At 50.4% G+C, this 15089-nt stretch overlaps 4 protein-coding genes across 4 annotated transcripts; 3 read left to right on the top strand and 1 right to left on the bottom strand.

Annotated features, from left to right (window-relative positions):
* The first annotated feature begins 1361 nt into the window (after window positions 1–1361).
* LOC134045658 (proto-oncogene Mas-like) lies at window positions 1362–2318 on the top strand. Its single transcript, XM_062495510.1, has one exon. The coding sequence runs from the start codon at window positions 1362–1364 to the stop codon at window positions 2316–2318; it is 957 nt and encodes a 318-aa protein (XP_062351494.1).
* A 2294-nt stretch (window positions 2319–4612) lies between these two features.
* On the bottom strand, window positions 4613–5602 carry LOC134044992 (mas-related G-protein coupled receptor member H-like). The gene has a single exon (XM_062494547.1). The coding sequence runs from the start codon at window positions 5600–5602 to the stop codon at window positions 4613–4615; it is 990 nt and encodes a 329-aa protein (XP_062350531.1).
* Window positions 5603–7641: 2039 nt separating this feature from the next.
* Window positions 7642–8631, top strand: LOC134044993 (mas-related G-protein coupled receptor member H-like). The gene has a single exon (XM_062494548.1). It carries the CDS (start codon window positions 7642–7644, stop codon window positions 8629–8631), a length of 990 nt encoding a protein of 329 aa, XP_062350532.1.
* A 3958-nt stretch (window positions 8632–12589) lies between these two features.
* Window positions 12590–13510, top strand: LOC134045514 (mas-related G-protein coupled receptor member H-like). Its single transcript, XM_062495319.1, is given in 1 exon segment — window positions 12590–13510. A coding segment is annotated over 1 exon segment (921 nt).
* The last annotated feature ends 1579 nt before the right edge of the window (window positions 13511–15089 follow it).

The raw sequence follows: 15089 nt of genomic DNA on the forward strand, positions 1-15089 counted from the left end.
TTGTGGCCACCCCTGGAGCAGGTTGTGAGGGAGGAACCAGCCACAGGGCTGATCTCCAGAGTCTTCATGTTAGAAGTGCTCAAGGTGCCATAAGAGCTGAGGATGGGATCATCCATCTCTGCAGTGACAGCAGTTCCCTGGTTTCAGTCAACCCTAAAGGAAATCATAGAATCCTCAAATAACTGGGGTTGAAAGGGACCTTAAAGTCCATCCAGTCCCACTCCCTGCCATGGGCAGAGACACCTTCCACTAGCCCAGGCTGATCCAAACCCCATCCAACCTGGCCTTGAAATTCCCTGCACCACACACTTCTTTTCCCTCTGTCTGTGGGGTCAGTGTGCCTGGGGTGCTGGGATGGAACAGCAGTGATTCAGTCTGTCACATTCTGGGGGCTTTTGGAAGTCTGACTCCATGTGTGCTGCTGTACCACAAAGAGAGAACAGAGGATTCATGCTGGCTACATGCTTCAGTGATTCACATCTGCCCAGAAAACCCAATTTTTTTGATCCTCTCCTCTTTTTAACTTCTCTGTCTTCCATGTCCAAATTCACAGCTAGTTGTAGGACAGCAGAAGAACCACTGTATTTGTTCTTATCAGACAAAAAAAAGGTCTTAAACCCATTTATTTTTCACACCCCTTCCCCCCCGCCAAGATTCTCAATCAGATCTCAGTACCATGGGGAAGGAAACAGAGACCTAACACAAAGGAATGGTGTGGAAAAGTTATCAGAGCCACAACTCCCATGCCCTGTGAGGACGAGATAATCTGTGGTTTCTTACATGTGGTTCTTGCAGTTTCTGAGGGAGAAGCTGAGGGTTCTGCCAGACCAAAATATTTATTTGTTACTGTATATGGGACCCAGGAGAATCACATCAAATGGCTCTTTATTAAAACAGAAATCACTCATCAATATAAAAAACCTACCAGTTGTTCTCATGGAATCACAGAATTCCAGAGTGGTTTGGGCTGGAAGGGACCTTAAAGATCATCCACTTCCAACCCCCTGCAATGGGCAGGGGCACCTTCCACTATCCCAATTTGCTCCGGCCTGGCTTTTGACTCCTCCAGGGATGGGGCAGCCACAGTTTCTCTGGGCAGTCTGTGTCAGAGCCTCACCATCCTCCCAGGGGATAATTTATTTCCAATATCCCATCTAAACTCACATGCTGTCAGTGTGACGCCTTTGCCCTTTGTCCTGTTACTCCAGGCTCTCGGTCCCTTCCAAACCATATTATTTTGAGATTCCATGAAATCAAGTTCTAGCTACAAAGCCTTGGAACAAGCCAAGGGACTCCTTTAGAAAAGTCACCCTGGAGTTGCCACCTCTCCCCTCTCTGCTCCCAGGTCTGAATCACCTATTATGAGACCCTCAACCACACCAATCCTCCCTCCAACCACAACCATCCAGGCTCCTGGGACCAACCAGAGTGGGGCGGTGGGACTGCCGGAGCCATCCTACACTGTCCTCAAGTTCATGGAGAGCTTCTGCCTGCTGAGTGCTGCCTGTGGGATGGTGGGGAACGGCCTGGTCCTGTGGTTCCTGGGCTTCCACATCCGCAGGAACCACTTCACCGTCTACATCCTGAACCTGGCGGCCGCCGACTTCGGGTACCTGCTGTGCATCGCCGTGGAGACCGTGCAGTACCTGATGCAGTTCAACGTGGGGGTGCAGTTCGGGATATTCCTGTTCCTGGATCTCTTCATGTACGGCACGGGCCTGTACCTGCTGACGGCCATCAGCATTGAGCGCTGCCTGTCCGTGCTGTCCCCCATCTGGTGCCGGACACACCGCCCGAAGCACCTCTCTGCCGTGGTGTCCGGCCTGCTCTGGGCCGTGTCCCTGCTCCTGAACACTCTGGGATATGTTTTGTGCACCGTACGCCCCTCTCCCAGGGTCTGCCAATGCCTGCTCATCTCCATTGGAGCTCTGGATTTCCTAGTCTGTGCGCCCCTCATGCTGATCTTCAGCTTCACCCTCTTCCTGCGGGTCAAGTGCAGCTCCCAACCCTTCCAAATGGGCCGGCTCTTCACCGTCATCATGCTCACCATCCTCCTCTTCCTCATTTTTGCCATGCCCCTCAGCGTGCTCATCCTCCTGGATTTCCTGGGCCACAAGTTCCTGTATTCCCCGGAGATTGGCTTTGTGCTGTCCTGCGTCAACAGCACCCTCAACCCTGTCATTTACTTCCTGGTGGGAAGCTACAGGGATCGGAAATTCAGGCTCGCCCTCAGGCTGGCATTCCAGAGGGCTTTCCAAGACTCAGCGGATGACAGAGATGAGAGAGAAACCCGGGACACAATAACCATGTCCTCCTGAAATCCTGCCTGGAATGTCTTGGCAGAACTGAAGAACTCCAAGGTACTGGGGAAGGTTCATCTCACCTGACCCTCAGTACCCTCTTTGTAGATATTTTAGGTCATTATTTTACATCCTCATCTGTGGCACATAAGCATCTGTATTTACCTGACCTGTATTTAGGGCATGTTAAAAGTTCCTGCTTCTTTCCAGTGACTTTTAAATAATATTCATTTTATTGATGAAGGGCCTTGGGTGGCTGGTCCCTACAGGATTGAAGAATACTCCTCTTTCCAGAGGTGATGGAATCTAAATGTAGCTGTGTGGACAGTTGCCTAAGGATGGACATCAGCCTGTGTGCAATTCCAAACCCTGGATGCCTTTTAAAAGACACATCTGAATTCCAAGGTACCAAACTAGAGCCTGATTTCCAGTGTGTGTGTCCAGATGGGAGATTTTGATGCCTCTCCTGGTTTGTGAAGGTGGAAAGGTTGAAATGTCTTGATGTCTGATTTTCATCAAATAAATCCTGTTCAGGATAAATCCTTGTCATTCACTAACTCATAAATTCTCAGTGTTGCTTTCCACTCAGATCTCTGAAAATGAGATTGCTACCAACCTGTTGGAAGCAGACATAAAATTCCTGGAAGGGGAATCCATCTATCCCTCTTAATTTAGAATTCCCATAGCTGAGCACACACACAGCCTTTTGTGGCTCACAGAGCCATTCTGGGCTTCCTAATGTGAGCATTTCAAGGACTGCAAAGATTCACGTCCACCAAGTCCATTTCTTCTCTGAACCAGGGTTGTTTCCACACTACAGAGCAGAAAAGGGCTTCAGATCCTTCCAACTTGCTTAAAAAATGTATTCACTGAGTTTCATCCTCCTTTGTCTTGTATTTTGAAGAAATACATGACTGGATATTATTATTTCATATTATTATATTGTTGTATGTTATTTTAATTTCCTCCAGCCCTTGGCAGAATCTCTGCATTTATCTACGTCATCCACTGCATTTTTCTTTCTTCCTCTCAAAGGACAGATCAGAATTCATGGCTTTTAAATCTACTTTACCTATAGGAATTAATCAAAGGATAGTAAGAAAAATACAAGAAACAGAACAAGGTAAGTAAATAGCAGCAACAAAATGATTTGCAACAAATTATTCTCTAAACCAAATCCTTTGAGGGGCAAAATGGGATTACTTGTGCTACCAAACTAGCTAATATTTATTCATTTAACCAAAATTCTTATAAGAATTCAATGTGAGTAATTTTCTTTGAAAAACCTCACTAATTCATGTTCAAAATGTTCTCTTTTTGATACCTCAAATTATTTTATCATTGGGAGAACAAAACATTTTTGTATTGTTAAAAAAGACCAGAAGTCCCCTTTTTGTTTTTTTTTTTTTCCCCCAAAGGGATAAAAATAATATTTAAAGTTGTTGTTGTTGTTGTTATCTGATTTATCAGCTGATAAAAACACACAGAATATAAACTTGGGTAAATATATATATTTTTTTTAATTTAAGGCTCAGGAAGAACCTTCCAGTCAGTTTCTACTAAAGAAAAAGCCAAGTTTATTTTCTAACAGCTAATTCCAGGCGGTTTTTGGTATAACACTGCTGTGCTTAGGTGAATGATATTTCCTCCACTGATTCCCAAGGGAGCAGAAACAGCTCCTGTGTGACTGTCCCAACTATTTATGGGGATTTAGCACGCTAGGGAGATCCTTATTCATCTGACCTGTCCAAGCAAATCCTTCATCATTCTCAATCTTTATTTTTTACTTTCTCCCTTTCTTTCTTTCTCCCTTTCTTTCTTTCTTTCTTTCTTTCTTTCTTTCTTTCTTTCTTTCTTTCTTTTTCTTTCTTTCTTTCTTTCTTTCTTTCTTTCTTTCTTTCTTTCTTTCTTTCTTTCTTTCTTTCTTTCTTTCTTTCTTTCTCTCTTTCTTTCTTTCTTTCTTTCTTTCTTTTCTTTCTTTTCTCCCCTTTCTGCCCTTTCCCCTTTCTCTCTTTCTATCTCTTTTTCTCCTCTCTCTTTTCCTCAAAATGTAATTTTCACACACCTCTTACCCCCTACAGCCCAAATCCCACAATCACCATCCCAGCACCCATTACTCTGTTCATTTTTTCAATCTTTGCTTCATCAACAGAGTTTATTCCCAATGGATGGAGCAATGAGGGTCATTCCATGGGGAATACAGCTGTGGAACTGGACGGAGCCAGGCTGCACTGCTTGGAATGCCCTTGTCTCCATACTTCTGTCGGTATCTGAGGCATCACATCTCTGGGTGCCAAATGTCCAGAAGTGTCTCACAGAGCTGTTAGCTCCACCACAGTGTCCCCAGGGCTGTGGGTCCCCTCATCACTCCCAGCTTTCTCCTCAAACACCCTCTGCAGAGCCACTCTGACGGAGCGCTGGAAGCGGCGCCGCCGGCAGCTCCCCACCAGCACGTAAATCACCGGGTTGAGGGTGCAGTTCAGCAATGCCAGCAAAACAGAGGGGTCTTCTGGGAATAAATCGCCTGAATCAGGGAGGTGGAGGAAAACCTCCACGCAGAAGGGGATGCCAAAGGCGAAGAACAGCAGGACATTGAGCAGGATGGCCACAAAGAACTTCCCCGGCTGCCGCCTCCGGGAGCCACAGCGCAGCCTGAGGAACAGGAACAGGCTGGAAACCAACATCATGAGGGAAAAAACCACGGAGATGGCCAGGGCTACACCTGCAAGGACAGCCTCAGAGTCTTCACTATAGGTGCAGGTGACGTAGAGGGAAGAAACAAAAACCCCGGCGAGGGCCCAGAGGGCCCCGCTGATGACACCTGAGAGGTGCCGGGGGCGGTGGCAGCGGTACCAGATGGGGCAGAGGACGGAGACACAGCGCTCCACGCTCAGGGCTGCCAGCAGCCCCAGGCTGCTCAGGTCAAACAGGTGGCACGGGAACCCAAGGACAAACACAAAATGCCTATAGTGATGGATTAAAGGAAACAAAGACGTGCAAAATGCTGCTACGGTCAGAAAAGCCAAAATAAGCAGGAGAAACAGGAGGAGCAGGGAGAAGTCAGCAACAGCCAGATTCAGGATGTAGACCGTGAAAGGGCTCTGCTTTGTGTGGAAGCCCAGGAACCACATGACCACCCCATTCCCTGCCAGCCCACAGAGGGAAATCCCCAGGCACACCCCTGCAAAGGCAATCAGGCTGTACGGAATGCTCGAACATTCAGATCTGATAAATTCCTCCCAATCCAGAGATCCATAAAGTGTATCATTCGTGGTGAAGTTTGTTGTGCTGTTCTCCTCCATGGTGAATGATCCTGCTCCCGGCAGCTGCCTTCTCCCTTTCCCACCAACTCCTAGGGAGAGATGGAGAACCAGATGGAAATAAGGGACATTATTAGCATTCCCAGCGCTTCTCATCTGTCCACACAGCTCCGTGCCAGCCCCAGGAAGAGCTCCCGCCCCTGCAGTGCCCAGGACAGCCTTCCACCCCTCCAGCCCTGACCCTGGACAGGAGGCATCTCCCACCAGTCCATCCCTGGACTCCCACCTCTGCTCAGTAAGAGCAGCACTGTCACAGCAGCACCAGGAGAAAGGATTTGGGGATGGCTGCTGGAACCACCGGCTGTGCTTCAGCCTCATCCTTCGTGCCTCAGTGCAGCCCTTGGCCAAGAGATCAATCCCGTGGTCACAGCCTTCTCTCACAATCTCCCCACATTGGTGACAGCTTCCCCTCACATGTCCCAGGGACAGAGATCTTGTCAGGAGGACGTGGCCATGTCACTCCCTTCCTCTCCTCCCCCCCTGTTCTTCATAAGGAACTGCTGATCTGTTATGATCCCATTAGTGCAGGCACTCAGACTTTAGAATTTGAAACATTTATGGGTTCTAAAACAACAAAAATGAGTGGACAGCACAGATAAGATTATGTCCCATCAGGTGCTGGGAATCCTGGGTCAAATTCTTTCTCTGGTGAAGGCAGATCCTCTTCATGGAAGGGGCACTCCACTACAATTTGTTCAGCTATTACAGGGTTTTCTGAACCCCACAGAAATTCCAGACTTCATTAGATGCCAACAGAGCCCCTGAGCAGCAGCCATGGGGATGAGCACTGTCCTTGTGTCCACTTGCTGTGGGAAATCACCAGTGCCCAGACATGGGACTGCACGAGGGCTTTGCCCACAACCTCTAATCCCATCCTGTCTAACCCAAATCATCAGCCTCATCACCCCTGCTGGGCATGTGTCTCCTCAGAGATTAGCTTTGTGGGGTACATGATGCTGCCAAAGTGCTCTTATCTCCAAGTGGTTCCTGCCACACAACCTCAGCCTTTCACAGCACAGGGACTGGCATTTTATTGCTTATTGTCTGCACCTCTTTCATGTGTTTTCCCTCTCCTTTGGAGTTGTATCCTGTACTTGTCATCCCTAGGACTGATGGATATGTTAATGCACAAGGTCCATTTGCTCTCTAGGGAGTCCAGCCTGGAGCTTCAGACTTTGGAGATAGAGGAAGACTTGAAACAGGAGAGAACTTAGGAGAGAACTTAGGATCAGCATTCATCCATGAGATAGAGATGGAGAAAGGTGCATCTTCTGGAAGTTTTTCCCAGAAGGAAGAAGTCTTTGAACATGATTCACATGTCACTAGATGCACTGAGCAGCTTGTGCTGCTGCATATCAGCATGTCAGTGATTTCTCACTCCTGAAGATCTCTGGCTCATCCCGTTCATCCCTCTGCCATCCTCCATCCCTGGGAATTATTTCGATGCCCTTCTGCATTGATGGATGGACCACCTGGCACACACAGTGAAAGCCAGAAGCCCCTTGCATGGTGGGATGACATGGGAGAGTGGCAGAGGAAGGGGGTGACATGGCCACGTCCTCCTGACAAGATCTCTGTCCCTGGGACATGTGAGGGGAAGCTGTCACCAATGTGGGGAGATTGTGAGAGAAGGCTGTGACCACGGGATTGATCTCTTGGCCAAGGGCTGCACTGAGGCACGAAGGACGAGGCTGCAGCGCAGCCGGTGGTTCCAGCAGCCATCCCCAAATCCTTTCTCCTGGTGCTGCTGTGACAGTGCTGCTCTTACTGAGCAGAGGTAGGAGTCCAGGGATGGACTGGTGGGAGATGCCTCCTGTCCAGGGTCAGGGCTGGAGGGGTGGAAGGCTGTCCTGGGCACTGCAGGGGCGGGAGCTCTTCCTGGGGCTGGCACGGAGCTGTGTGGACAGATGAGAAGCGCTGGGAATGCTAATAATGTCCCTTATTTCCATCTGGTTCTCCATCTCTCCCTAGGAGTTGGTGGGAAAGGGAGAAGGCAGCTGCCGGGAGCAGGATCATTCACCATGGAGGAGAACAGCACAACAAACTTCACCACGAATGATACACTTTATGGATCTCTGGATTGGGAGGAATTTATCAGATCTGAATGTTCGAGCATTCCGTACAGCCTGATTGCCTTTGCAGGGGTGTGCCTGGGGATTTCCCTCTGTGGGCTGGCAGGGAATGGGGTGGTCATGTGGTTCCTGGGCTTCCACACAAAGCAGAGCCCTTTCACGGTCTACATCCTGAATCTGGCTGTTGCTGACTTCTCCCTGCTCCTCCTGTTTCTCCTGCTTATTTTGGCTTTTCTGACCGTAGCAGCATTTTGCACGTCTTTGTTTCCTTTAATCCATCACTATAGGCATTTTGTGTTTGTCCTTGGGTTCCCGTGCCACCTGTTTGACCTGAGCAGCCTGGGGCTGCTGGCAGCCCTGAGCGTGGAGCGCTGTGTCTCCGTCCTCTGCCCCATCTGGTACCGCTGCCACCGCCCCCGGCACCTCTCAGGTGTCATCAGCGGGGCCCTCTGGGCCCTCGCCGGGGTTTTTGTTTCTTCCCTCTACGTCACCTGCACCTATAGTGAAGACTCTGAGGCTGTCCTTGCAGGTGTAGCCCTGGCCATCTCCGTGGTTTTTTCCCTCATGATGTTGGTTTCCAACCTGTTCCTGTTCCTCAGGCTGCGCTGTGGCTCCCGGAGGCGGCAGCCGGGGAAGCTCTTTGTGGCCATCCTGCTCAATGTCCTGCTGTTCTTCGCCTTTGGCATCCCCTTCTGCGTGGAGGTTTTCCTCCACCTCCCTGATTCAGGCGATTTATTCCCAGAAGACCCCTCTGTTTTGCTGGCATTGCTGAACTGCACCCTCAACCCGGTGATTTACGTGCTGGTGGGGAGCTGCCGGCGGCGCCGCTTCCAGCGCTCCGTCAGAGTGGCTCTGCAGAGGGTGTTTGAGGAGAAAGCTGGGAGTGATGAGGGGACCCACAGCCCTGGGGACACTGTGGTGGAGCTAACAGCTCTGTGAGACACTTCTGGACATTTGGCACCCAGAGATGTGATGCCTCAGATACCGACAGAAGTATGGGGGCTTATGCCTCTGAGCTCCGTCCTCTTCCTCTATTCCCCATGGAATTTTCCCCATTCCTCATTGCCTTGGCCCCAGGGAATAAACTCTGATATAGTGATCTTTCTTATTTTGCTAATACCCCTAAATCAGATTTGGATTTATTTCTTTTGTTTCTTTTCAACATAGTAACTCTGGCTGCAGAATTTATTGAATAAACAACATCTGGGCTTTACTGCAGAGCTTGTCCCTAGTAAACAGTGTCAAAAAAATGGCTCATTTCCTTAATTTTTCCTATTCTAAAGCCTCTGGCTTGTCTGTGAGGAGGGCAGGTACCTGTCTTATACCAGAGCTCTTCCTAAGGCTGGTGCCTACAATGGCTGGAATGAGCCATCTGTTGGCAGTTCCAAGATCTCATCTTTCCTTCTGGGAAAAGCAGAGTGTCTCTGTGTCAGGTTCCTCTTAGCAACTTTAATCCTGAAATCTTGTCTTTGAATGGGCTCAAATTGCCCCCTCTCATTCCACAGGTGGATATTCAGGATTCTACAAGACAAAACCTATGATTTCTACTTCAAATCTAGTTTTGCCACTTGTATACCACAATTTCGGTGGTAATTCACCTTCACCAAGCAGTTTCTGAGAGGATTCATGGAATAATAAATTCTCTGAGGGAGCTGCAGCACAGGCACACAGCAGAGGGATGATTTAGGATTTCAGCAATGTCATTTCATCTGGGATGAGCTGAATCAATGCTGCTCTCTTGGCTATGGCTACAACCCTCAGAAAGTTGCAGGTTTCATATGAGTCACCTTTTACATCCACCTGGGACTCAGACAGCAGCCTACAGTGAATTCCAAGGAATTCCTGGAAAGCTGAGGTGAGATGGTTCCTACCCAGGCTGACATGCCTCAGGGATCTGGGATGCTCCTGCTGGAAACTGGCACATGTGGCAGCCCTGGGACCAGAAGTGTCACCTCTCTTCCCTGCTGACACCACGTTTGTGTCCCCAGCTGTGGAATCTCACATCCCTTCACCAGGACAATCCTTGCAAGTGCAAGCACTTCATGATCCATGAGCTAAAGGAGCTTCTGGAGAGTTGGAGAGGGACTTTGGACAATGGCTTGGAGTGACAGGACAAGGGGGAATGACTTCCCACTGCCAGAGAGTGGGTTCAGATTGGATATTGAGAGGAAATCCTTCCCTGTGAGGGTGCTGAGGCCATGGCACAGGTTACCCAGAGAGGCTGTGGCTGCCCCATCCTTGGAAGTGACAAGGCCAGCTTGGATGGGGTTTGGAGCAACCTGGCACAGTGGAAGGTGTCCCTGGTGGCAAAGGGACAGTTTGGGATCAGGTCAAAGCACCCACAAATGTTCCCAGGACTGAGGAGGAGCAGCAGCTCTGGGGAAGGGCTGGAAGGGGGTGCACAGCACCCTGCTCTCCAATAGCTTTCATTGCATCCTCAAGGGGATTGGCTGTAATCAGGATGGGCTCCAAGTGCTGATGCCCTGGCTGCAAGCAGCTGATTGCTGTCCTTCCCTTGGGCTGGGTGAGCCTGCACTGGAATGATGGAGATGGGAGTCCATGGCCCAGGGGTGCTCCCATGAGCCCAGGGGAGGTTTTGGCAATGATTCTGGAGCTCTTCCCAGAATGGCAGTGGTTTCTGACAAGCAGGAGATGCTTCAACAGTGCTGCCAAAAATCCAGTGCCACCAGCACCACCAGCATCCCTCTGCTGCTGGAGGTACAATGACCCCTCAGGGAAGAAAAATTAGGAATAGAAACCTGTCAGGAGAGAGAATGAAGTTGAAGAATGGGAAGCTATCCAGGGAAGGAATGTTTCTAATTATGGAGAAATGAGGAGCCATTCACAAAGATAAAACTACTTCCTTTGTAGGGAGAAGACAATCAAGATATATACTGAGGGAGTGGAGCTGTGACGAAGCCAAAGTTGTAAAAGCACTTCTGACTGCCCTATGACCCCAATGAGCATTGGGGAGCAACACCAGGACAGTGCACAGACAGAGCCAGCAGTACTGGAATGGGGAGCTCCTGGTGATCTGGGAGCATTCACCTTCTCAATGTTACTGACCTAGGAGGATCCACTTCAGGACATGGATCCCAAAGGACCAAGAGGTACCAGGAAGCATTGCAGATCTGCACAGACCCCCTTTGCCTGCTGCTGTCCCACAGTGAACAGGTCAGTGGAATGTTTTCCTTCCTCCCTCCCCCACCTTCCTCTCCTCCAGCAGCTGCTCTGTTCCTGCCACCCTCTCCTGGTGACCACAGTGACCAACCCAGGTGTCCCATCCTCTGCACTGGCTCCAGCCACATTTATCATCCTGTGTGCTCCTGTAAGCACATTGGAGCTGGGTTTCCCTCCTCCCTCCTGGTTCCTAGAACCCTATGGGCAGGAGGAGCAGAGACTCTGCCGGGGTCCCAGGTGGAGCAGGGAGGAGTGGGGCTGTCAGGGGAAAACAAGCAGCCCTGGGTGGGTTCTGGGGTGTCAGAGCAGGCTGGAGGGGTCAGGAGAGGGTCAGAGGGGTTGGAAGGGGTCTGGATGCTGGGAAACCCAGAGGAGAGCAGAGCCTGAGAGGCCACACTCAGAATGGGGGAGCAGCTGCTACTGGGAAACCTGTGGGAAGAGACAGGATGGGGTGGGAATTAGGGAGAGGAGAGGAGAGGAGAGGAGAGGAGAGGAGAGGAGAGGAGAGGAGAGGAGAGGAGAGGAGAGGAGAGGAGAGGAGAGGAGAGGAGAGGAGAGGAGAGGAGAGGAGAGGAGAGGAGAGGAGAGGAGAGGAGAGGAGAGGAGAGGAGAGGAGAGGAGAGGAGAGGAGAGGAGAGGAGAGGAGAGGAGAGGAGAGGAGAGGAGAGGAGAGGAGAGGAGAGGAGAGGAGAGGAGAGGAGAGGAGAGGAGAGGAGAGGAGAGGAGAGGAGGCTCGAGAAGCTCAGTTGTGCTTCTCTGTGCCCAGGGCTTTGGCAATGATTCTGGAGCTCTTCCCAAAATGGGAGTTACTTCTCGGAAGCAGCCAGCTGCTTCATCAGCACTGCCAGCATTCCAGCACCACCAGTATCCCTCTGCTGCTGGAGGGACAATGACCCATCAGGGAAGATAAACAAGGAATGTTAGAAACCTGACAGGACAGGGAAGGCAGTTGGAAAATAGGACATTCTGCAGGGAACTGGAATGTTTCTCATCAGGAGGAAATCAGGAGCCATTTGGAAAATATTTCATTTGGAGCTTTTGACAAAAGTCACTTCCTCTGTAGCAGAAAACCCCAAGATAAATACCTCTGAGGAAGTGGAACTCCAACGTAGCCAAAGATGCAATTCGTGACTCCCACAACCCCACCCAGTCTTTGGGAAACAACAGCAGGACAGAGCACAGAGAGAGACAGAGGGACAGGAATGGAGAGCTCCTGGTGATCTGGGCACTTTCTCCTTCATGTTACTGACCTGGCAGGATCCACTTTAGGACATGGATCCCAAAGGATCAAGAGGTACCAGGAAGCATTGCAGATCTGCACAGACCCCCTTTGCCTGCTGCTGTCCCACAGTGAACAAGTCAGTGGAATGTTTTCCTTCCTCCCTCCCCCACCTTCCTCTCCTCCAGCAGCTGCTCTGTTCCTGCCACCCTCTCCTGGTGAACACAGTGCCCTCCACAGGTGCCCCATCCTCTGCCCTTTGCTTCCCTTCCACATCCCGTCCTGTACAACCCAACCCTCCCATTTCCCTCTCTCACCCCACCATTTCCACCACCCTCCTCCCCTGCACATCTCACTCCTCCCCACTGAACCCTTCCCCCTGCAGGGAGCTGCTCAAGAGCCACATGGTCCAAGCCTGGATTCTCCAAGCACTGACTCCCATCCACTCTGACAACCACAGCCAGGGACCACATCCCACTGCCTGCCCAGAGTCCATCCATGGAGGCGACCACCATGACCCCATCTCCTGCCTCACCCATGGAAGGAGCCGATCTCTGTGAGATAGATGTCACCAATGTGGCCAAACACAGTGTGACACTGCTCATCTGTCTCTGTGGGCTGGCTGGGAACGGGGCTGTCCTCTGCCTCTACAGCCTGGAAAGCCGCACCCATGCCATCTTTGACCTGGCTGTCATCGACTTCATCCTCCTACTCCTCACACTCCCCTCTGCCCTCCTCTTCCTGGTGGAGGAGTTATCCTGCTCTCCTATTGTGCCCTTGATGTACGTGAGCTTCCTTTTCCAGCTGTCAGTGATCTCCTACTTCTGGGGGCTGTACCGGCTGATGCGCAGCAGCACTGTGGTCGATGTCGAAAAGCTCTTCCAGCTCTGCTGCCACTGTTACCTTCCTCTGCGCCTGTGGTTGGTGCTGGAAAGTGTCCAATACTGGGCCTTCTTTGCTCTCTTCACTGTCATTCCCATGATGACATCCCTGTGCCCATCCCACGAGTAGGAGCACTGCCGGGTAGCTCTCATCTCCATCTACGCTGTCATCCTGCTCTTCTTTGCTGCACCCAGGGTCATTTCCCGTGCAATCGACATCATTACAGCAACACGTGGCTCCAAGAAGCAGAAACCCAAGAGGCGACACGTCGTTGTCTTCATCATTGTGCTCTTCACTCTCCTCCTCAGTCTCTGCAATTTCCTGAAGCAGCTCGGATATTTCCCTGTGTCCTCTGAGGTGTTTTTCCTGCTCACCTGCATCCACAGCAGCATCAAACCCTTCATCTACTTCTTGGCAGGGAGGTGCTGGAGTCCCTGCTCTGTGGGGTCCCTCCAGCTCTCACTCCAGAGGGTCTTTGTGGAGATAGAAAAAAACACTGACTGCAGCGATGATGACAACACAGACACAGTGATTTGAGCCTGTTGATCCCTTCCACTGCTCTGCTGCTGGACCTCAGCACAGGTTTCCTTGAGTCACCTGATTAATAAATATCCACAGCTTCACCCTCCCTGTGCTGGTGTGCTCCTGCAGGAGAAGGGAGCAGGGACATTGCCAGGGACAATGTGGGAGGGATGCTTTGCCATAGACACATTGGAGCATGGCTTTCCTCCTCCCTGCCATGCCCCCATGGCTCCAGGCAGTGCAGCTGGGCTCAGTGCTGTTCCCCAGCTCTATTCCCCATGGAATGACCCTCATTGCCTCAGCCCCAGGGAATGAACTCCATCTCCTTTGGCTACCCACATGAGTTTCATGGTGTTTTGAGGAATCTCCTGCCTGCAAAGACTGTGATACACTAATTAATGCCTGGGGACACACCCAGCACTGGGTGGTGCTGATTTCCAAAATCCCTGTGGGTCTGGTGCCTCTGGATGGCAGGAGAGGGGTTGGGATCACAGGGAGCCTCCTTCCCCTTCTGTCCAGCCACCCCTGTATTAGGAATTTGCCACATTCGTTAATTCCAGAATTAAATTGTTCTGAGTAAAGAGCAGGGTCAAAGGTGCCATGCACTGAACCCTTGTGCCTGTGACCAAAAAAGAGCTTTCAACATGGATATTCACATCAACAGGTGCTTGGACTATTTAATTGCACAGAAATTGGGGTTATGCTGCTGTTCTGCAGAATGGGGCCATCCTCTGGTTGTTCCCCAGCATCAAAGTCCAAGGAAGCTCTTGACCACCTGAATCCAGAACCTGGCCACCATCAGAGGGACCTGCTACTACCCCTATATGAGATTTTGGGTTTTGTTTGCTTGTTTCCAATTTGATTATTTTGACCTCATAATTTGTTGATTAAACAACATCCAGGCTTCTCTGCAGAGCTAGTCCGTGATGAACAGTGTCCAAAATGGCTCATTTCCTTATTTTATCCCATTCTAAAGACTCTGGCTGGTCTCCGAGGAGGACAGGTACCTCTCTCATACCAGAACTCTGCCTAAGGCACGTGCCTGCAATGGTTGGGATGTTGTTGACAGTGCCAAGATCTCTTCATTCCTCCTGGGAGAGACCTGGGCAGCAGCCACATCTCTTATCCAGGGGGAAGATGTCCCTTCTTTCCCCACTGCCTTAAATCCAAGGGAAACCAAGTTGCCACTGCTTCTGGAGAGGGAAGTGGGAGTGAAAGCCATGGGTGCTGAATCAGGCTTTGGAGACACAAGACACACATTAGAATATACAACTACAAATCATTATTAAGAGAGTTGTTAATAATTAACAGAAGAGTGGGACTTTGTGATCTGGGAGGGTTTTTTCTTTCTGTCCCCTGTTTTCCTGTCCGTTGGAAAGCAGAAACCTTCCACAGTACAACATCGTGTCAAGGATAGGACAACTCACGTATCACACCCAAGACAGGTGCAGAAAGGTCATGCTCCTCCAGTGTAATTTTTTCCTCTTCCATGCACCTTCTTTGTCTCCAGGGTGACCCAGGCCACTCCTACCTGAGTTTCCTGTCTTCCATGGAATCCAAGAATGGTTTGGATTGGAAGGATCATTAAAGGTCT

The sequence above is a fragment of the Cinclus cinclus genome, chromosome 6, assembly GCF_963662255.1.
Source record: "Cinclus cinclus chromosome 6, bCinCin1.1, whole genome shotgun sequence".
Lineage (NCBI taxonomy): Eukaryota > Metazoa > Chordata > Aves > Passeriformes > Cinclidae > Cinclus > Cinclus cinclus.